The sequence below is a fragment of the Somniosus microcephalus genome, unplaced genomic scaffold, assembly GCF_052327205.1.
Source record: "Somniosus microcephalus isolate GS21.2 unplaced genomic scaffold, FLI_Smic_1.0 unresolved_chr4, whole genome shotgun sequence".
Taxonomy (NCBI): Eukaryota; Metazoa; Chordata; class Chondrichthyes; order Squaliformes; family Somniosidae; genus Somniosus; species Somniosus microcephalus.
In genome coordinates this window covers 27,116,973-27,140,230 of record NW_028225182.1, presented here as the reverse complement: position 1 = coordinate 27,140,230, position 23,258 = coordinate 27,116,973, and the positions used below count along the sequence as shown (strand labels likewise).

General features: G+C 47.4%; 1 protein-coding gene across 2 annotated transcripts; it reads left to right on the top strand.

Annotated features, from left to right (window-relative positions):
* Window positions 1–651: 651 nt before the first annotated feature.
* LOC147090051 (uncharacterized) lies at window positions 652–21,875 on the top strand. 2 transcript variants are annotated; one of them, XM_085977223.1, is made up of 2 exons: window positions 652–733; window positions 14,884–21,875. In XM_085977223.1, the coding sequence occupies exon 2, from the start codon at window positions 14,994–14,996 to the stop codon at window positions 16,293–16,295; it is 1,302 nt and encodes a 433-aa protein (XP_085833349.1). In that variant the 5' UTR covers window positions 652–733; window positions 14,884–14,993; the 3' UTR covers window positions 16,296–21,875. The 2 variants fall into 2 exon arrangements, with proteins under 2 accessions (XP_085833349.1, XP_085833348.1); XM_085977222.1 differs by having other exon boundaries at window positions 658–733; window positions 14,391–21,875.
* Window positions 21,876–23,258: the final 1,383 nt, after the last annotated feature.

Below are 23,258 nucleotides of genomic sequence, written 5' to 3'. Positions count from 1 at the left end.
CAGGCCCAGGTTAACGGCAGCCATCTTTGTAAAGGAGGGCGGAAAGTTTCAGTGCGACGTCACCCTATGCCTGAGCCAAAGAGCCTTGTGTCCAATGCGGGGAATAAAGGCCCACAGCCTCCCCGGGCCCCGGACAAGGAACTGGAGAAACTCGCTGCCCTGCGGATCAGACAATCAGCCGGCGCTAGTCCCGCCCCTTGGGCTCCCCGATTGGTTGGAGGACTCGCCGCCGGCTCGCTCCTCCAGCCCCGCCCACTGGGTGCCGCTAGTCCCGCCCCTCGGGCTCCCCGATTGGTTGGAGGACCCGCCGCCGGCTCGCTCCTCCAGTCCCGCCCACAGGGTGCCGCTAGTCCCGCCCCTCGGGCTCCCCGATTGGCTGGAGGACCCGTCGCCGGCTCGCTCCTCCAGACACGCCCACTGGGTGCCGTTAGCCCCGCCCCTCGGGCTCCCCGATTGGTTGGAGGACCCGCCGCCGGCTCGCTCCCCCGGTCCCGCCCACTGGGTGCCGCTAGTCCCGCCCCTCGGGCTCCCTGATTGGTTGGAGGACCCGCCGCCGGCTCGCTCCTCCAGCCCCGCCCCGCTCGCTCCCTATTGGTCGGAAGCTGCCGTCAGGGTCAGAGCCCCTGATGAAATGACGTCACTAAGACCCCAGTCACGTGTCTCTGAGGAAGTCTGATCCGCTCCGCGAGGCTGAATCCGCTCCGTTCACTTCCCGGGACCCTCAATCTCCCAGGTTTGTGTTTACCGTCATTTATTTCCCCGTCTCTCTCCGCTCGTCCGTCCAGCTGAGAAAACTCGCTTTCGGCCGATAATTCCGACTCTTCAACCGTTAACGACCGTCACCCAGAGTGTCGCCCCTGAGCATGCGCACTAGCAGCTGGTCCTGGGCCTCTGCCCCTGAGCATGCGCACTAGCAGCTGGTCCTGGGACTCTGCGCCCCTGAGCATGCGCACTAGCAGCTGGTCCTGGGACTCTGCGCCCCTGAGCATGCGCACTAGCAGCTGGTCCTGAGACTCTGCCCCTGAGCATGCGCACTAGCAGCTGGTCCTGGGACTCTGCTACCCCTGAGCATGCCCACTAGCAGCTGGTCCTGGGACTCTGCCCCTGAGCATGCCCACTAGCAGCTGGTCCTGGGACTCTGCCCCTGAGCATGCCCACTAGCAGCTGGTCCTAGGCGTCTGCTCCCCTGAGCATGGCCACTAGCAGCTGGTCCTGGGACTCTGCTGCCCCTGAGCATGCCCATTAGCAGCTGGTCCTGGGACTCTGCTGCCCCTGAGCATGCCCACTAGCAGCTGGTATTGGGACACTGCCCCTGAGCATGCCCACTAGCAGCTGGTCCTGGGACTCTGCCCATGAGCATGCCCACTAGCAGCTGGTCCTGGGACTCTGCTGCCCCTGAGCATGCCCACTAGCAGCTGGTCCTGGGACTCTGCTGCCCCTGAGCATGCCCACTAGCAGCTGGTCCTGGGACTAGGCCCCTGAGCATGCGCACTCGCAGCTGGTCCTGGGACTCCGCTGCCCCTGAGCATGCCCACTAGCAGCTGGTCCTGGGACACTGCCCCTGAGCATGCCCACTAGCAGCTGGTCCTGGGACTCTGCCCCTGAGCATGCCCACTAGCAGCTGGTCCTGGGACTCTGCTACCCCTGAGCATGCCCGTTCTGAACCCCAACAAGCATGCTGACGTTGAGGTGCCCAGAGAGGAATCTGTCATTTGCCTTTGATCAATAATCATCATGGTGTTGAGGACCTCCATCAGGCTGGCCCTCATTCTTCGCTGCTTCAGTGCAAAAAAAGCCCCAAACATCTCCAATCTCTGTTACTAACTGCTCTTTGGAACAGAGGAGACTGAGGGAGACTTGATTGAGGTGTATAAAATTATGAGGGGCCTGGATAGAGTGGGTAGGAAGGACCTATTTTCCTTAGCAGTGAGGTCAATAACCAGGGGCCACAGATTTAAAGTAATTGGTAGAAGGATTACAGGGGAGTTGAGGAGAACTTTTTTCACTCAGCGTGGTCGGGGTCTGGAACTTTCTGCCTGAAAGGGTGGTAGAGGCAGAAACCCTCATCTCAGTTAAAAAGTACTTGGATATGCACATGAAGTGCTGTCTCCTGCAGGGCTACGGACCAAGAGCTGGAAAGTGAGATTAGGCTGGAAAGCTGTTTTTTGGCCGGCTCAGGCACGATGGGCCGAATGGCCTCCTTCTGTGCCCTAAATTTCTGTGATTCTATGATAACCCCTCCATTGTTCGACAGTCTGGGTCAAAATGGAGTGAAAAAGAAAAAGAAAGAACTTAAAGAAAGAAAAGAAAGACTTGCATTTATATAGCGCCTTTCACGTCCATGACACATCCCAAAGCGCTTTACAGCCAATGAAGTGGAGTCACTGTTGTAATGTAGGAAAAGCGGCAGCCAATTTGCGCCCAGCAACATCCCACAAACAGCAATTCCAAAATTCTATAGATTATGGAACAGTTCCTGCAGATTGGAGGGTGGCAAATGTAACCCCGCTATTAGCCTAACATCAGTAGTAGGGAAAGTGCTAGACTCGATTATAAAGGATGTGATAACACGACACTTAGAAAATATCAACGGGATTAGACAGCGTCAACATGGATTGATGAAAGGGAAATCGAGTTTGACAAACCGACTGGAGTTTTTTGAGGATGTAACTGGTAGAATAGATAAGGGAGAACCAGTGGATGTGGTGTATTTGGATTTTCAGAAGGCCTTTGATTGAAGTCCCACATCAGAGGTTAGTGTGCAAAATTAAAGCTCATGGGATTGGGGTTAATATACTGGCATGGATTAAAAATTGGTTAACAGACAGGAAACAGAGAATAGGAATAAATGGGTCTTTTTCTGGGTGGCAGGTGGTGACTAGTGGGATACCACAGGGATCAGTGCTTGGGCCCCAGCTATTCACAATATAGATCAATGATTTGGATGAGAGAACCAAATGTAATATTTCCAAGTTTGCTGACGACACGAAACTAGGTGGGATTGTGAGTTGTGAGGAGGATGCAAAGAGGCTTCAAGGCGATTTAGACAAGTTGAGTGAGCGGGCAAATACATGGCAGATGCAGTATAACGTGGATAAATGTGAAGTTATCCACTTCGGTATTAAAAACAGAAAGGCAGAGTATTTAAATGGTGATAGATTGGGAAATGTTGATGTACAAAGAGACCTGGGTGTCCTTGTGCACCAGTCACTGAAAGCACACATGCAGGTGCAGCAAGCAGTTAGGAAGGCAAATGGTATGCTGGCCTTCATTGCAAGAGGATTTGAGTACAGGAGCAAGGATGTCTTACTACAGACAGTTATACAGGGCCTTGGTGAGACCACACCTGGAGTACTGTGTGCAGTTTTGGTCTCCTTACCTAAGAAAGGATATACTTGCCATAGAGGGAGTGCAGCGAAGGTTCACCAGACTGATTCCTGGGATGGCAGGGCTGTCGTATGAGGAGAGATTGGGTCGACTAGGCCTGTATTCACTAGAGTTTAGAAGAATGAGAGGGGATCTCATTGAAACGTATAAAATTCTGACAGGGCGAGTCTGGGTGCAGGGAGGATGTTTTCCCTGGCTGGGGGTTTAGAACGAGGGGTCACAGTCTCAGGATATGGGGTCGGCTATTTAGGATTGAGATGAGGAGAAATTTCTTCACTCAGAGGGTGGTGAACCTGTGGAATTCTCTACCACAGCAGGCTGTGGAGGCCAAGTCACTGAATATATTTAAGAAGGTAGATAGATAGATTTCTAGACACAAAAGGCATCAAGGGGTATGGGGAGAGAGCGGGAATATGGTATTGAGATAGAGGATCAGCCATGATCATATTGAATGGTGGAGCAGTCTCGAAGGGCCGAATGGCCTACTCCTGCTCCTATTTTTCTATGTTTCTATGCAACGTAATAATGACTAGATAATCTGTTTTTTTTTAGTGATGTTGATATTGGCCAGGACACCGGGGATAATTCCCCTAATCTTCTTCGAAAAAGTGCCCTGGGATCATTTACGTCCACGCGAGAGCAGACGAGGCCTCGGTTTAACGTCTGATCTGAAAGACGGCACCTCCGACAGTGCCGCACTCCCTCAGCACTGCACTGGAGTGTCAGCCTGGATTTTTGGGCTCAAGTCTCTGGAGTGGGACTTGAACCCACAACCTCTGACTCAGAGGCGAGGGTGCATCATACTCGCTGCCCTTCACGACCCCAGGATGCCCATAACACTTCAGGGCCAATTCATTGATTTTGAATTGCTGTCGCTGTTGTAATGTAGGGAAAGGTGCCAGCCAATTTATACTCGGGGACCCTCCGTTATTCCTTCCCCTGGCTTCCCTCAGAATCCTCGGATGGAAACCATCATGTCCCTGGGATTTGTCCCCCCTCCGTTTGAGGAACGTCTTCAGTCCCGTATCTTGTAGCTTTTAAAAGCTCTTTAGAATAATTTGTCCGTGACTACACTGTTGTGGAGTATTTTAAACCAACACTCGACACAAGGTTTTAGATCGATTGTCAAGTTGTCTTTATTGCAATGGTGGGGAAACAGTCTGCTCTGTCTTAGCCAGACCTTTCCAAATTGGTACAGCAAACACTACATTTTTATACATTACAATACACATGTCAAAATTCATTCCTGCCACCCGATTGGACCTTGGCCCGCATGCACCTTCACTAATTGGTTGCCTATGCTGCGTTACATTAAAGCACCACCTTTATTATCGGCCGTTATCCCACAAGCTGTTGTTGCACCCATGACCTTTGTTTATGCCAGATGGGTCTCATCAACATTGTACTTCTGACTCATTGTCCTCCTTTCCTGCCTCTCTCGGCCTCTTTCATTGGTTTACTTCCCTGCCAGAACAGAACTTACATCCTCTTAGGTCTCTTATGGTTTCCACATCCGACTATGTTATCAACTTAGAAAAAGCTTACTACTGCAAAAGGCCCATTAGATTATTGTCTTTATTACACCATTCAGTGAAACTGCCAGCGATGTCACTTTAACTCTTTCCCCACTGCAATCCCCCCTTTTGGTACTTGGCCCTTGCCCAAGTTAAACCACATGTAGAAGCATCGCTGTGCCTTCTGCCCCATGCGGTGATCAGGCGCTGGTTCGGGAGGCCCTGCATACCCATCATGTTTAGAGCAATCTTGTGTTTTCCGACTCGCTTTAGCTCTTTGTTTGGTCCGTTTCTTTTTACAAGCGGTGCATGCTGCTATTTCCCATCCTATAGCCATGACTAACTGTACTATCACTAATGTATGAGAAATGATGCGGATCCATGGGTGTATGTTGACATTCACTCCCCAATCCCACAGCTTCTCATACCACGGAACGTCCTGTAGCTCTACCTCAATGTCCCTTTTGTCGAAATCTCGACTCTCAATTGGACTCTGAAATGATCTTTTTTAATAAATTTTGACTTGTCGCAAGGAGAGCGTCCCGCTCAGTCAAAGGCTAGCAGAGACTCTCCAGAATTACAGATTAACAACATATTTATACAGTAAAGTAAACAGGTTATGGTTTCTTCATGTGTCTTTCAAGTCAGACAAAGGGACAAAGAGTTCTTCAATCCTTAACTAAGTTTCTACATATTTCTAAAGTCTGGCGTAGCGAAAGACTATTGATAATACAATGGGTAGTTATTTATTCTAGACTATTTAATTAAGACCATCAGTATTGAATGGAATGTAGATACTTCATACAGTATGTTTCTTCTGTTATCTGGTGGCCAAGCCTCTGGCCAGGTGGCTTGCATAAGGTTCCCTTTACTCATGTAAATGGTCTTTGTTTGCAACGCAGATAAGCAACAGTTTACAGTGTTTAGTCAAGGTTAATATGTTTAAGGAAGGAATAGAGGACATTTCTGCAGAGGCTTCTGGGAGGACCGGGACTCCATTTTGTTTGTCAAAAAGGGGCACATGTAACTATATTCAGCTTTAAAAGGTACATTTCCACACTTTCTAACTCCCCAAGATCCCTTTGCAGCACTATGTACTGTTTCACCATCTTACTTAAATCCTCTTTCATTTCTTGCAGATCCTCTTGCAGGCGGGGTATTGGGTCCCTGACTGGATCTTCATAATTAACCAACTCATCCTTTAGACTATCTGGCACATTTAGTTTTATCTCCTCCCTTGAATGTACATACACCAATCTGGTGTGTCCAATTGTCACAGGGACCTTTGGCGTAAAGCAAAAGTTAGGCATTGTGATTGCACATACAAGGTTACTATATTGGTACTCGGTCTCTGTGGTGGCTATACAATACTCCCCTTCGCCTCTATATCTCGAGTGGGTGTGATGGTGATCAACATGTGATAATTCCAACACACATCCCTCTGTCTTATTATAGCCGCACTCATCCTTACGGCCTTCTCCTACCGGATGTGGGCATATCGTAAGCGTGCCTTTCCCGTGGCATCCGTTTAGGGAGACTCCTCTCATAGTACCATTCTTCCTGATGGCATAGGTATCAATTGGATAGTATTGGAGATATGTCTCACCCCTCACTATGCCTATGTTTGTTACCTGGTACTGTGGGTATGGAGTCGTGTCTAGTCCCACCACTGGTATCAGGAGTACCATGCCTATCATTGCTGTCACTTCGGCTTTACATTTTTGTATCACTGGATATACTCTGGTTATCCCTTTGAGGGTACAAGCACTCTGGGGGCCTGGATTATGGCTCAGGCCATAGAGCTGTGTGCTGTTAATCCAGTCTGGTACCTCGTCTCGCTGTATCTGTGCCAGATTATGTTTTAACTGTCCGGTGATCCATTGGCCATAGGCATGACACAAGCCTCCCCCTACCCCGTCTTTTGCCTGTTCCTCATCTCTATGGTTTAGTTTGTTGATAATGCTAGCATGGTCCTCAACAACCTTGATTCCCTCGAGTAATTTCCTTATCGTATGTTCTCCCAACTCTGATCCTTGTCGAACCAAACCAGTTTCCTTCTCTAAAATCTGTTGTATTACCCTTTGTAGTCGTTCCACATGGCTCTGGACTCCTTGTATATCTAGGGCATTAATGAATGATGTCCCCGTGTTTATTCCCGTGAGTATATCGGTTCCTAAGCTCCTCTTAATCCTTTGGCGGAATGCAGCATGTCCCCTGAAACTAGAGGCCCCTGTCGGATCATCATCAGCTTGGTTAATGACATTCTCCATCATATATGCTTACAATTCTCTAGTTTTAGTAAACCTTTCACAATATCCTGGCCATTGTAACATGGTTAAGTTCATTAGTACCGGTACAATTTTGTGTCTCCCGTTACCATACAATTGTTCTCCCTCGGTAAATAATACTGGTCCATTCATGGGTCCAGGTTTCATACCTGGACATTGTAGCATCCTCGGTTCGCTTGTCTCTTCTTTCTGTGTATTGGGAGCCGTGGATGAGACTCCGAATGTGATTGTTCCATTAAAACATGGTGCTTCTTCATCATGTACTTGTCGTGTAATGTTGGATGTCTCTTTGCTTATTTCGTGTCCCAGCAGTAATCCCACCTTCATGGTGAAGTTTCCCTGTAAATTAAGCAGAAGCCTAGCCGTCACCAGAGGTTAGTTTATCTCCGGTGTTTATTCCATTGTTCCTGTGAGATTTAAGATCAGATGGGTTATTGCTTTATTGTTTTAATTGGGTCCAATGTTTCCATCTACCCTTTCCCCTCATATCTATACATGCGCACGTATCGCTGGTCATGATAACCTCAAATGGTCCGGTCCATCTAGGTGAGAATCCCGATCTCTCTGGCAATATTTTAACAAATACCTGCTCGCCCACCTTGGGTAGGGGCTCCGAGGCCCCCTGCTTTTGTGTATTTTTATCTCTGATGTCTTGTTGTTCTTGAACTTCTTGTTTGAGCTCCTTCAATTGATTATCCAATGTTTGTACGTATTTCCTAATTTTATCTTTTAAGGGTCCTAGTCCCTCGCTACCAGATGCTACTCCTTCCGGCAGACACATTGCTCGTCCAGTCATGAGTTCAGATGGTGTCAGTCCGGTCACCCTGTGATCCTTTTTCCATATTCCATCTCTACCTCTGGCTGCGCCTCTCTTTGTCCACTGCTCCTGCTCCTCCATTTCAGTCTCCTCTTGGATTCTTTTAATGTTCACCTCTTCTGCTGTTATTCTACCTGCTGCTCTTGCTGCCTGATCAGCTAGCATATTTCCTTTTTGTTGCTCGCTCACTATCTTGCGGTGTGCCTTTATTTTAATCACTGCTACCTCTTCTCCTTTTACCACTTCTACTAGGTCTCTCACTACCTCCTCATGCTGTATTGGTCCTCCTCTGGAGGTTACATATCCTCTCCTATTCCACGCTATCATATAAACATGCACTACCCCAAACGCATACCCACTATCGGTGTATACATTTACTCGTTTTCCCTTTGCCAATTTCAATGTTTCTGTGAGAGCCACTGGTTCTGCTACCTGAGCTGAGGTTCCCCCTTGAAGCCCTCCCTTTGCGACTGTTTTTCCGTTCTCGGATACTACTGCCCAACCGCGTGTGGCTCCCCATTTATATATCGGCGCGATCCGTCTACATAAAAGGTGTTTTGGGGATTTTCAAGGGGCGATTCTGATACGGTTCCTCTGACCTCTTCTTCGATTACTAACTGACACTCGTGTGCCTCACCCTCTGTTAGCATTCCCTCTGCGGGGTTGACTCTGTGTTCCCTTATGATCAGGACTGATCTGTCCTTGGGTATCAATACTGCTTCCCAAGCTGCCCTCCTTCTGTCTGATACAGCCTTCATTTTGCCTGTGTTTAGCAGGTCCACACTGTGTTGTGTGTGTGTAATATCAGCTGTCCTGACATAGTGACGGGCTCGCATATCCGCACCACCCATGCGGCGCAGTCGAGGGCCGCCACACATCTCGCCATTCCTTTAGCCACGGGGGTTTGTTGGGTGGAGTAATAGGCAATTGGCCTCATATCTCCCCCATACTCTTGGGTGACTACAGCATTATAGAAGTTCCCGTCTATACTATAATATATATGGAATGGTTTGACTATATTTGGCAATCCTAGTGCGGGTGCGGATGTCAGGGCTGCTTTTAATTTTGCATAAGCCTTGTCATGCTCCGATTCCCATTCTATCTTATCAGTGGCGGGTCTCCCCCTTTAACTAACCGTTAAATCGGCTCTGCTTTCCCTGCAAAGTCTGATATAAAATTCCTGCAGTAGTTAAACAGTCCCAACACTTTCCTTACTCCCCGGACGGTCACTGGCCTTGGCATGTCTTTTATGGCTGCCTTTTGTTCCTGCGGGAGTGCCTTATACCCCTGGCTAATTTCGTGCCCTAGACACTTGACTTTGGACAGTCCAACCTTTGCCTTTTTTTGGGGGGTTCAGTTTAAAGCCAGCTTTCTTAAGTGTCTGGAGGGTGGCTAGTAATTCTCCCATGTATCCTTTGGCATCCTCTGATGCAATCATTATGTCATCGACATATTGGAGTAGGGCGCTCTGGTACTTTGATAGGTCTAACCGGTCTAAGGCTTGACTCAATACACGGTGGAATATATTTGGACTGTTGTGGAACCCCTGTGGGACCCTGGTCCATGTATACTGTCTATCCCCACACAGGTTCGAATCCCGTTTGTGACGCCAATTGTTGTGGAGTATTTTAAACCAACACTCGACACACGGTTTTAGATCGATAGTCAAGTTGTCTTTATTGCCCCGGTGGGGAGACAGTCCGCTCTGTCTTAGCCAGACCTTTCCAAATTGCCACAGCAAACACTACATTTTTATACATTACAATACACATGGCCATCTCATGCACAATTCATTCCTGCCACCCGATTGGACCGTGGCCCGCATGCATCTTCACTGATTGGTTGCCTATGCCGCGTTACATTAAAGTACCGCCTTATTATCGGAAAAGTATATGTCAAGCTGTTGTTGCACCTCTGACCTCTGTTGGTTCCATGTCTGGCTATGTTATCTCCACTGCCAATTCAGCAACTTAGAAAAAGCTTATTACTGCAAAGTATGGTCTTTATTACACCATTCAGTGAAACTGCCAGCGATGTCCGTTTAACTCTTTCCCCACTGCAACACTCCTCCTCTTTGATTGCAATGTCTACATCGTCCCTCTCTTTTGTGAAAACAGATGCAAAGTCTTCATTAAGAACCATATTCATGTGTTCCGCTTCCACACACAGGTTACCTTTATAGTCCCTAATAGGCTCCACTTGTTTCCCTTGCCAATATTTTTTCATGCCCTCCCTTTGCTTTTCTTCTTTCAAACAGTGCCATAGGATCTTTGATGTCCACCTGAGAGAGCAGACGGGGCCTCGGTTTAACGTCTACTCCAAAAATCGGCACCTCCAACAGTGCAGCACTCCCTCTGCACTGCACTGGAGTGTCAGCCTAGATTTTTGTGCTCAAGTCTCTGGAGTGGGACTTGAACCCACAACTTTCTGACTCCGAGGCAAGAGTGCTACCAACTGAGCCACTGGCTGACACTAAAGAACAAGCAGGTCTGACGGGTCAGAGCGATCATAATATGATAGAATTCTTCATTAAGATGGAGAATGAAGTAGTTGACTCAGAGACTAGGGTCCTGAATTTAAATAAAGGAAACTACGATGGTATGAGGCGCGAGTTGGGTAGGATTGATTGGGGAATGTCACTCAAAGGGTTGACGGTGGATAGGCAATGGCAAACATTCAAAGATTGCATGGATGAACTATCGAATTTGTTCATCCCTGTTTGGCATAAAAATAAAACAAAGAAGGTGACTCAACTGTGGCTAACAAGGGAAATTAGGGATAGCCCTGACAACATTCCGGCAATAGTACTGAAGACTTGTGCTCCAGAACTAGCTGCACCCCTAGCCAAGCTGTTCCAGTACAGCTACAACACTGGCATCTACCCAGCAATGTGGAAAATTGCCCAAGTATGTCCTGTCTACAAAAAGCAGGACAAATCCGACCCGGCCAATTACCGTCCCATCAGTCTACTCTCAATCACCAGCAAAGTGATGGAAGGTGTCGTCGACAGTGCTATCAAGCAGCACTTACTCAGCAATAACCTGCTAACTGACGCCCAGTTTGGGTTCCGCCAGTGCCACTCAGCTCCTGACCTCATTACAGCCTTGATCCAAACATGGACAAAAGAGCTGAACTCAAGAGGTGAGGTGAGAGTGACTGCCCTTGACATCAAGGTAGCATTTGATCGAGTGTGGCATCAAGGAGCCCTAGCAAAACTGAAGTCAATGGGAATCAAGGGGAAAACTTTCCATTGGTTGGAATCATACCTATCACAAAGGAAATTGGTTGTGGTTGTTGGAGGTCATTCATCTCAATCACATGACATCACTGCAGGAGTTCCTCAGGGCAGTGTCCTCGGCCCAACCATCTTCAGCTGTTTCATCAATGACCTTCCCTCCATCATAAGGTCAGAAGTGGGGATGTTCGCTGATGATTGCACACTGTTCAGCACCATTCGAGACTCGTCAGATACTGATGCAGTCCGTGTCCATAAGCAGCAAGACCTGGACAACATTCAGACTTGGGCTGACAAGTGGCAAGTAACATTCGCACCACACAAGTGCCAGGCAATGACCATCTCCATCAAGCGAGACTCTAACCATCTCCCCTTGACATTCAATGGCATTACCATCGCTGAATCCCCCACTATCAACATCCTGGGGGTTACCATTGATCAGAAACTGAACTGGACCAGCCATATAAATACTGTGGCTACAAGAGCAGGCCAGAGGCTGGGAATTCTGCAGCGAGTGTCTCACCTCCTGACTCCCCAAAGCCTTTCCACCATCTACAAGGCACAAGTCAGGAGTGTGATGGAATACTTTCCACTTGCCTGGATGAGTGCAGCTGCAACAACACTCAAGAAGCTCGACACCATTCAGGATAAAGCAGCCCGCTTGATTGGCACTCCATCCACCACCTTCAACATTCACTCCCTCCACCACTGGTGCACTGTGGCTGCAGTGTGTACCATCTACAAGATGCACTGCAGCAACTCGCCAAAGCTCCTTCAACAGCACCTTCCAAACCCGCGACCTCTACCACTTAGAAGGACAAGGGCAGCAGAGGCATGGGAACATCACCACCTACAAGTTCCCCTCCAAGCCACACACCATCCTGACTTGGACCTGTATCGCCGTTCCTTCACTGTCGCTGAGCCAAAATCCTGGAACTCCCTTCCTAACCGCATTGTAGGTGTACCTACACCGTATGGACTGCAGCGGTTCAAGAAGGCGGCTCACCACCATCTTCTCAAGGGCAATTAGATATGGGCACTAAATGCAGGCCTAGCCAGCGACGCCCACATCCCATCAATGAATTTTTAAAAAGCATAAGATCCAAGGGGAGGACATATAAATTGGCCAGAAAAAGCAGTAAACCTGAGGATTGGGAGCAGTTTAGGATTCAGCAAAGGAGGACAAAGGGATTAATTAAGAGGGGGAAAATAGAGTATGAGAGTAAGCTTGCAGGGAACATAAAACCTGACTGTAAAAGCTTTTACAGATATGTGAAGAGAAAAAGATTGGTGAAGTCAAGCATAGGTCCCTTGCAGTCAGAATCAGGGGATTTTATAATGGGGAACAAAGAAATGGCTGACCAATTATTAAATACATATTTTGGTTCTGTCTTCACAAAGGAGGACACAAATAACTTCCCAGAGAGGTTGGGGAACATAGGGTCTAATGAGAGGGAGGAACTGAATGAAATCAGTATTTGTAGGGAAATGGTGTTAGGAAAATTGACGGGATTGAAGGCCGATAAATCCCCAGGGCCTGATAATCTACATACAGGGTACTTAAGGAAGTGGCCCTAGAAATAGTAGATGCATTGCTGGTCATCTTCCAAAATTCAATAGACTCTGGAACAGTACGCATGGATTGGAGAGTAGCTAATGTTACCCCACTATTCAGAAAAAGGTGGTAGAGAGAAACTGGGGAATTACAGACCGGTAAGCCTGACATCGGTAGTGGGGAAAATGCTAGAGTCCATTACAAAAGATGTAATAGCAAAGCACTTGGAAAACAGTGACAGGATCGGACAAAGTCAACATGGATTTACAAAAGGTAAAACGTGCTTGACTAAACTACTGGAATTTTTTGAGGATGTAACTGGTAAAATAGATAAGGGAAAACCAGTGGATGTGGTGTATTTGGATTTTCAGAAGGCTTTCGATAAGGTCCCGCATAAGAGATTAGCGTGTAAAGTTAATGCACATGGGATTGGGTGCAAGGTATTGTCTTGGATAGAGAACTGGTTGGCAGACAGAAAGCAAAGAGTTGGAATAAACGGGTCTTTTTCCGAGTGGCAGGCAGTGACTCGTGGGGTACCGCAGGGATCGGTCCTAGGACCCCAGCTATTCACAATATATATTAATGATCTAGATGAGGGAACTAAATGTAATATCTGCAGGTTTGCAGACGACACAAAGCTGGGTGGGCGTGTGTGCTGTGAGGAGGATGCCGAGAAACTCCAGTATGATTTGGACAGGTTGGGTGATTGGACAGAAGCATGGTAGATGCAATATAATGTGGATAAATGCGAGGTTATCCACTTTGGTGTCAAAAACAGGAAGGCAGATTATTATCTGAATGGCAATAGATTGGGAGAAGAGGAAGTGCAACGAGACCTGGGTGTCCTTGTGCACCAGTTGCTGAATGTAAGCATGCAGGTGGTTAAGGCAAATGGTATGTTGGCCTTCGTAGCGAGAGTGTTCGAGTATAGGAACAAGGATATCTTGCTGCAGTTGTACAGGGCCTTGGTGAGACCACATCTTGAGCATTGTGTGCAGTTTTGGTCGCCTTATCTGAGGAAGGATGTTCTTGCCATGGAGGGAGTGCAGCGAAGATTCATCAACCTGATACTTGGGATGGCAGGAATGACTTATGAGGAGAGATTGGGTCGATTGGGCTTATACTTGCTGGAGTTTAGAAGATTGAGAGGGGATCTCATTGAAACTTATAAAATTCTAACAGGACTAGACAGACTAGATGCAGGAAGGATGTTCCCGATGGTGGGGGAGTCCAGAACCAGGGGTCACAGTCTGAGGATAAGGGGTAAGCCATTTAGGACAGAGATGAGGAGGAATTTCTTCTCCCAGAGAGTGGTGAACCTGTGGAATTCTCTACCACAGAAGGCAGTAGAGGCCCATTCATTAAATATATTCAAGAAGAAGTTAGATATATTTCTTAAGGCTAAAGGGATCAAGGGATATGGAGAGAAAGCAGGGACAGGGTACTGAATTTGGATGATTAGCCATGATCACATTGAATGGCGGAGAAGGCTCGAGGGGCCGAATGGCCTACTCCTGCTCCTATCTTCTATGTGTCTATGTTTATGACGAAGGGTGATCGACCTGAAACATTAACTCTGTTTCTGTCTCCACAGGTGCTGCCTGACCTGCTGAGTATTTCCAGCAGTTTCTGTTTTTATTAAAAAAATGAGGGCGTGTTTGCTGACAGGAAGAATGTTGGGTCGTCCTGCGCATGCGCACCTCCCTGGCGGCTGAGGTGAAACACCAACTCGCCCCCACCTGAGCCGCGCACGCGTACCAGATGTTGTGGCTCCGCATGCGCGCCCGATGTTCCAACCGCGGGGTTTTGTGCGCTGAGCATGCGCGTTGTGGACCGATTGGGACGGGCGATTGTAGAGCAGAAGGGAGAGCGCGGGGGCCATGAGCACATGCGCGGGACTCAGCGTCAGCAGAGCGCTTTCTGGAGCGTCGGGGCTTGTGGGTATTACAGCCGCCATTACTGCTGATCCTTTCAACCAACCTGTGCAGCAGCTGGGGCCTGAAAATCAGCTTCACTGCCCCTAGGTTCGGAAAGGGGAAAATTAACCAACAGTTTGCCTCTGATCCTTTTCTGGACTCAATTTACAGGGTTATAGAAGTGGCGCAGTTACAGGTGGGAATCTCATAACCAAACATCACGTCAAGCTCTGACAGAGTCACTCGATTCATCAGGACCTGAATATCATCGGCCTTTGCACATGGAAGGAGAGAGCAGCGATCGTAGCGATGACGAACCGCACATGTGTTTGGTGTGTGGACGCGGATTCAGCCGATCGCCTGACCTGGCGAGACACGTGCACCGTCAGACCGGGGAGAAACCGGGTAAAGGTGGGGACGGCGGGAAGGGATTCAGTTCCCCGTCTGCATTGGAAGTTCAACGGCGCAGTCACACCAGGGACAGTCTGTTCACCTGCTCCGTGTGTGGAAAGGGATTTGTTTGTTCAACCCACCTGCAAACACACCAGCGAGTTCACACTGGGGAGAGACCATTTCAGTGTTCTGACTGTGGGAAGAGCTTTAAAAGCCCCAGGGAGCTGAAGGGACACCAGCGAGTTCACACTGATGAGAGACCATTTCAGTGTTCTGACTGTGGGAAGAGCTTTAAAAGCCCCGGGGGCCTGAAGGGACACCAGCGAGTTCACACTGATGAGAGACCATTTCAATGTTCTGACTGTGGGAAGAGCTTTAAAAGCTCTGGGGCGCTGAAGGGACACCAGCGAGTTCACACTGATGAGAGACCATTTCAATGTTCTGGCTGTGGGAAGAGCTTTAAAAGCTCCGGGGAGCTGCAGGGACACCAGCGAATTCACACTGGAGAGAGACCGTTCACCTGCTCCGTGTGTGGGAAGGGATTCGCTCAGCCCTTCAAACTGCTGGTACATCAACGAGTTCACACTGATGAGAGACCATTTCAATGTTCTGAGTGTGGGAAGAGCTTTAAAAGCCCCCAGGAACTGAAGGGACACCAGCGAGTTCACACTGATGAGAGACCATTTCAGTGTCCTAACTGTGAGAAGAGCTTTAAAAGCCCCTGGGAACTGAAGGGACACCAGCGAGCTCACACTGATGAGAGACCATTTCAGTGTCCTAACTGCGAGAAGAGCTTTAAAAGCCCACAGGAACTGAAGGGACACCAGCGAGTTCACACTGATGAGAAACCATTTCAGTGTCCTAACTGTGAGAAGAGCTTTAAAAGCTCCGAGGATCTGAAGGGACACCAGCGAGTTCACACTGATGAGAGACCATTTCAGTGTCCTAACTGTGGGAAGAGCTTTAAAAGCCCTGGGGAACTGAAGCGACACCAGCGAGTTCACACTGATGAGAGACCATTTCAGTGTCCTAACTGTGGGAAGAGCTTTAAAAGCCCCCAGGATCTGAAGGGACACCAGCGAGCTCACACTGATGAGAGACCCTTTGAATGTTCTGACTGTGGGAAGAGTTTTAAAAGCTCGAAGAGCCTTAAGAGTCACAAGCGTCTTCACACTGATCATCGAATCTAACAGCGCAGAAGGAGGTGATTCGGCCCATCGTGTCTGTGCCGGCTCTTTGAAAGAGCTGTCCAATTTAGTCCCAAACCCCAGCTTTATCCCCAGAACTCTGCAAACTAGTCCTCTTCAAGTACATGTCCAATTACCGTTTGAAAGTTCCTGTGGAACCTGATTCCAGCATCCTTTCAGATGGTGCGTTCCAGTTCTTAACAACCCTCTGTGTGAAAACAATTCTCCTCATTTCCCCTCTAGTTCTTTTAGCAACTATTTTAAATCTTTGACCTTTGGTTACCGACCCACTTGCCAGAGTGAACAGTTTCTCCCTACTTGCTCGATCAAAACCCCTCTGTTGTGGCGAAATTAAATAATTAAGTCTGCACACTAGTCTGTAAATGGTAAAGAGCCAAGCAGTTTATTTAAAACACAAAACAATTCAACAGTGCAATACAAACAGTCCGCAGAGGTAACTAAAGGCTGATCAGGGAGTACAGCTGGAGCTCCTTCAGCTCGTTCCTGGCTGTCTCCTCGATTGACTTCAATTTCTATTGTTTAAGTACAAAAGCCGTGGATACCTCGTGCACAGCTCATGACATTGTTCTAATTGGCTTAAAGCCCACATGCACAATTCGTTACATTGTTTTAATTGGCTTGAAGCACGCATGCACAATTGCTGATTGTCACATGATCTTTACGACCTTATCTGTTCCCCAAGTGGTTTTACTTCCCTAGTTCGTGGCTGGTGCTTCTGTCTCCGCTGTCATCCTGTGTGCAAGCTGCACTGTTAACCCCTTAAGTCCTGAAGGGCACCTATGTTACCCTTCACTAAAAATCCACTTCAAACCCCCCTTTGGTCCTTGACTACCCCAGCCCATGAGACCACACTAAACTAAGTTATGCCAATTTGTCCCGCCCCCTGTTTGGTGATCAGCCGATGGGCTAGGGAGGAATAGGTGCGTGATGTCAGCGGTTAAATTCCACTACTCAGCAGATGCTTCCTTTCCTCAAGTACCTTTACTATCTGCTGGGCGTGGCGTCTTCTGCAGGATGAGCAAAACATGAAAGCATAACCAAGAACTAAGACTAATTGTGCTGCCACCAATATGTGTGATATGATACATATCCACGGGTGGATATTAACATTTAGTCCCCAATTCCACGCCTTCATATACCACGGAATGTAGCGAAGGTCTGTCTCAATGTCCTTGCCCAGCTGGCGCAGCTCCTTCTTGAGAACGTGGTATCTCTTATTCTTGGGCAGCTGGGGTATTGGTGCAGCCAATTCCCTCTCATACTGGTACAAATCGTATTTCAAATCATCTGTTACAGTCAGGATAGTGGTTTGCCGCGCATATATGTATGTTATTTGCGCTTGTCCGATCGTGACCGGTAGCCTCGGGGTAAAACAGAAATTAGGATTAGTAATGTTACATTCCAGACCATCATAGCCATATGTTCACTGATATGTGACTACGCAGTATTCCCCCTTTCCGTGGTAGGCTGAGTGTGTGCGTTCGCACTCTGATGGGCTTATTTCAAGGGCACAACCGATTGGTTGAATCCGCACCCATCCTCACTTCCCCAGCCTACTGGATGTGGACATATAGTTAGGCTTCCTACCCTGCGGCACCCTGTTTATGAGACCCCTCTCATGGTTCCGTTCCGTTTGATCCCATAGGGTAGTACCGCATGTAGTCCTCGCCCCGGATGAGTCCCAAGTTCTCTACCTCAACCTGGAGATATGGTCCCGATTCTCCCCTTGCCATCACCGGAATCATTAGGACCATTCTCACCAGCGCCGAATGTGAGTCTGTGCACGCACCTGTCACGGGAAAGACCCGAGTCATTCGCTTCAAGGCGCACGCGTCTAGCGACCCTGGGTGTTGTGCTAGGTGGAACAGGTGGGTACTGTTTATCCAATCTGGGACTTCGCCTCGGTGTATTTGGTCGAGGTTCAACCATCCATCCCCCGTAAGCATGGTAGAGATCCCTTTGGAGCTCCGTTCTTTCAGAATCAAATTCTCGATCGATTAGGTGATTAATGGTGGCAGCATGGCCCTCCAGGACTATAATCCCTTTGGCTAAGCTCCCTGCTGCCCCATCACCTTCCCACACAGCTCCTTTGTGTCTGCCTGCCCCTGCAGCAGCTTTCTGACCGTGTCTCTAAGAATGTCCGCCCGTACAGATTATCCATTTCCCCATGTCTGTCTTCTCCTCCTGACCCCCTTGGCCATGTATCGGGGAGAGGATGTCATCCCGGTATTCAGATGTTTGGACTCGGTAGTGTCCTTCCACGGCCATGCTGGGTTTGAACTTTACTCGCCCCCTGTTGAGATGCGTCGCTTCTGTTTTTTTTTTCATGGGGGTTGCTCTGTATTAGGATCACAAGTCTTCCGCATAGTTCCTTCATTCTGTTAATTCGATATAGGCCCCCGAATGGGGTGTGTTAGATTCGTTTCAGTTGGGACCAGTGTTTCCATCGTCCCACACCATTCATATCCACACATGCACACGTATCACCACTGATCATGGTCGGGGCCCCAGTCCACCAGCTCCTGGGATGGTTTCCCTCCTTTGATCAGATCTTGTATAGGCTGGGCCATTTCTGCATATTCTGGGATAAAGTTCTGGCAATAATTAAATAGCCCTAGTACCTGCTTGACCCCCTCCCCTCTCTGGCGCGGTCCCTTCCTGCTAGCTTTCCTCTTGGTCCTAGTGCCCCTCCCATCTGTCTTCAGGCATTTGTCTCTTCCCTTGTGTTATTATGTATCCTAGGTAGATTACTTCGTCCTTCCCTACCTGTACCTTTCTAGGGTTTACCTTTAGTCCCGCATTCTGTAGGGCTCCCAGTACCGTAGTCAATTAAATATTGTAGAGAGACCTGTCACTAGCGGATGTTCTTGCGGAGCAGAGTTATCTTATTCAATTCAGACTACACCAATTTACACCAACCAAAATTTCACCATGGCCACAATGGAAGTCTGGTTTTAGTTGATTAATTAACCTCATAACTCCAATTTAATCCAGATCAATTTCTTTTAAACTAACTTGGAAAACAAAGCAAGAAGCCACATTAACACAGAAACAATTTTCTTCCAAGCACATTGGCAACTGTAACTTCAAGGCTGAAGCTTATCTTTTGTAAAACAGTGAACAGATAAAACAAAACAAAATAGAACATTCTTGCAGAAAACAGTAAATTACGTCGTATTTCTTATTGTCCTTTCTTCAGATATCTTTCCAAAATACTGTAAAAACATTGAATATAACTGGAGAAAAATTAGTTTATCACATTTAAACAAATCAAATCAAACTGCTTTGGAAGATTTCACCATAGCAACTGCGACTCCAAGGTTAAATCTTAGACTGAAACTTAATCTTTTGTTAAACAAACTTTAAGAACATAAGAAATAGGAGCAGGAGTAGGCCAATCGGCCCCTCGAGCCTGCTCCGCCATTCAATAAGATCATGGCTGATCTGATCCTAACCTCAAATCTACTTCCGCTCTCCATCCCACCCGAACACATGTGATCTCCCGGGAGAGGCGAAAAACCACATAAAGAACCCAATGGCCAATTTGGGAGAAAAAATCTGGGAAATTCCTCTCCGACCCATCTAGGCGATCGAAACTCGTCCAGGAGGTCACTCTGTCCCTGTATTTCCTGCAGTACTTACCTTCTGTAAAAGGTGATCTCCACCCCAGCCAGGAACAGGCCCAATTTACTCTTGAAGGACTCCTAGCTGGCAGCCTGTTCCCGAGGTCTCCACTAATCCCTGTGACTAGAACCATCTCCTGAAATCTAACACAGAATTAGAACACAAAAAGTAGGAGCAGGACCAGGCTACACGGCCCCATGGCCCGCTCCGCCACCCACAGGGCCATGACCGTTCCGAACCTAGACTCATGTCCGATTTCCTGCCCACTCCCCGTAACCACTAATTCCCTTTACTTCTAGGAAACTGTCTATTTCTGTTTTAAATTTATTTAATGATGTAGCTTCCACAGCTTCCTGGGGCAGCAAATTCCACAGACCTACCACCCTCTGAGTGAAGAAGTTTCTCCTCATCTCAGTTTTGAAAGAGCAGCCCCTTATTCTAAGATTATGCCCCTAGTTCTAGTTTCACCCATCATTGGGAACATCCTCACCGCATCCACCCGATCAAGCCCCTTCGCAATCTTATATGTTTCAATAAGATCGCTTCTCATTCTTCTGAACTCCAATGAGTAGAGTCCCAATCTACTCAACCTCTCCTCTTATGTCCCCCCGCCTCATCCCCGGGATTAACCGAGTGCACCTTCTTTGTACTGCCTCGAGAGCAAGTATGTCTTTTCTTAAGTATGGACACCAAAACTGTAGGCAGTATTTCTGTTGGTCTTCTCAGTTTTTACACACCAGCTTAACTTAAATTAGTTCAAAGTTTTTTAATCAATTCTGGGGGCACAATCTTATTCACACATTCTTAAAACTTCCAAAATCCAAGACAAGACAAAAGGGTTAAATGCTTTTTTAACACAGAGAAGTGAGTGGAGCTAAAACAAACATGACAGAATCTTTCTTTTAAAGACAGACTTTCAGACAAAAGAAATACTGTAACTTCTTAAACATTCATAGTCAGGAAAAGTTTCACACTTTAACACACACTCTCATACAAACTGAAATTCCAGCATATTTTTAAGGTTCCTTTCACTCAGCAAATCTTGTGTTTTATTTGTCTCGGCACAGATGATAACTTCCATGTTGGTAAAGCTTTAAGTTTCTCTTTTTTTCTTTTTAAATCGGTGACTCAGCAGCTTTTCCTGGCTTTCCAAATCCCTTTTTTCCCTCCTTTGCTGAGTTTTCAAATTGGTTCGCCTGCAAATTCGATCTTTTTCCTTCTTTATCTCTCCCTTCTGTTTCAATTCCTTACATTGTTTCTGGTAACAAGCTAAGATTACCATTCCCCCTTTTCCCTCTTTATCTTTGGTTTGTCCCCTCCACCAAGCCCTGTGGATCGATTAACGCTCCCAATTGTTCGAGAATGTCGATTCCTAATATTGTACCCTCCTTATTGGGACAAACATAAAATTGTGCAGGGGTTAGAATCCCTGCCACCTCCAATAATATTACTTCACTTAAATGCGTTCTTGTGGCAGATCCCCCAACCCCGGTGATCAAAACTGCCCAATAATTTGCTGCCTGTGCTCCTTGTGTCACCGTCAAAGATGCAACGGCGAGGCCTTCTCCCTCCTCACTATCAGCATCATCTCCTTCCTCTGTTTTATTATACGGAGGAGGTGGTGGAGCGGTAGGTGTACATGATCGGGGACCAAAGAGTCCCCTTTCACTCTGACTCGCCTGAATTTCTCTCAGTTGTTTTTTATTTCTGCTCTGGCTGCTTTTAATTCCTCTATTTTTGGTTTGTTTAAGGGGGTACATTGTAAAAGCTGTCGTACTATTATTACACCGGCCTTTTGGGTACGTTTAGTTTTCTCTTTTTGCCACCAAGACGTTTGAATGACGGGGTCCTGACTTGGATCCCTTCTGTCTCTTAACATTTTGTCGATTAAGCCCTTCCGGTCCTCTGCATAGAATCTAGTAAGGGTTCCTTCCACACCCCAGTCTAATTCTTTCCCCGACGCCATTTTGTGGTCTGACCTTCCCCGGCTTTACATACAACTTCTACTTGAGTTTATGTCCATTCGGCCTCTCCACGCGACTTAAATCCTATCCCAAAATGTATTTGCACAATAATATGCATAGTAAAAGACTCGATGTCAACACTCGTGCATTTACCTTTCAGTCTGACTGGCTTTTATTGCAATGACAATGTCTCTTCCAATACTTTGTCTAATGTTTACGCGTAATATATCAAGATTATACTCACTACACGTCCAAACGCGTCCGTCGTTTTACCGCTTTATAGACTCGTCACGATTCGGATACTCGTTCCGCAAACAGATGGGTGACCGCCTGGATCACGTAATTTTTCCGGGTGGTGTCTCAAATCTACTCACCCCCTTGTGTCCTTGTGGCCGTTGTCCGTCTACATTCCGACATATCCTGCCGACTACGCCAAATGTTGTGGCGAAATTAAATAATTAAGTCCGCACACCAGTCTGTAAATGGTAAAGAGCCAAGCAGTTTACTTAAAACACAAAACTATTCAACAGTACAATACAAACAGTCCGCGGAGGTAACTAAAGGCTGATCAGGGATGACAGCTAGAGCTCCTTTAGCTCGTTCCTGGCTGTCTCCTCGATTGACTTCAATTTCTATTATTTAAGTGTACAAAAGCTGTGGATACCTCGTGCACAGCTCATGACATTGTTCTAATTGGCTTAAAGCCCACATGCACAATTGCTGATTGTCACATGATCTTTACGATCTCTTATGTTGTTCCCCACGTGGTTTTACTTCCCTAGTTCATGGCTGGTGCTTCTGTCTCCGCTGTCATCCTGTGTGCAAGCTGCACTGTTAACCCCTTAAGTCCTGAAGGGCACCTATGTTACCCTTCACTAAAAATCCACTTCACCCTCATCATTTTGAACACCTCTATTAGGTCTCCTCTTAACCTTTTCTTCTCTAAGGGGAACAATCCCAGCTTCTCCAATTTCTCCACATAACTGAAGTCCCTCATCCCTGGTACCATCCTGGTCAACCTCCTCTGCACCCTCTCCAAGGCCTTGACATCCTTCCTAAAGTGTGGTGCCCAGAACTGTACACAAGACTCCAGCTGAGGCCAAAACCCTGCAGCTGTACAAAGCCCTGGTTAGACCACACCTGGAGCACTGTGAGCAGTTCTGGGCACCACACCTTAGGAAGGATATATTGGCTTTGGAGGGAGTGCAGCGCAGGTTTACCAGAATGACACCCGAACTTCAAGGGTTAAGTTACGGGGAGAGATTACATAAATTAGGGCTCTATTCCCTAGAATTTAGAAGGTTTTAGATCTGATCGAAGTTTTCAGGATATTAAGGGGAACAGATAGGGTAGATAG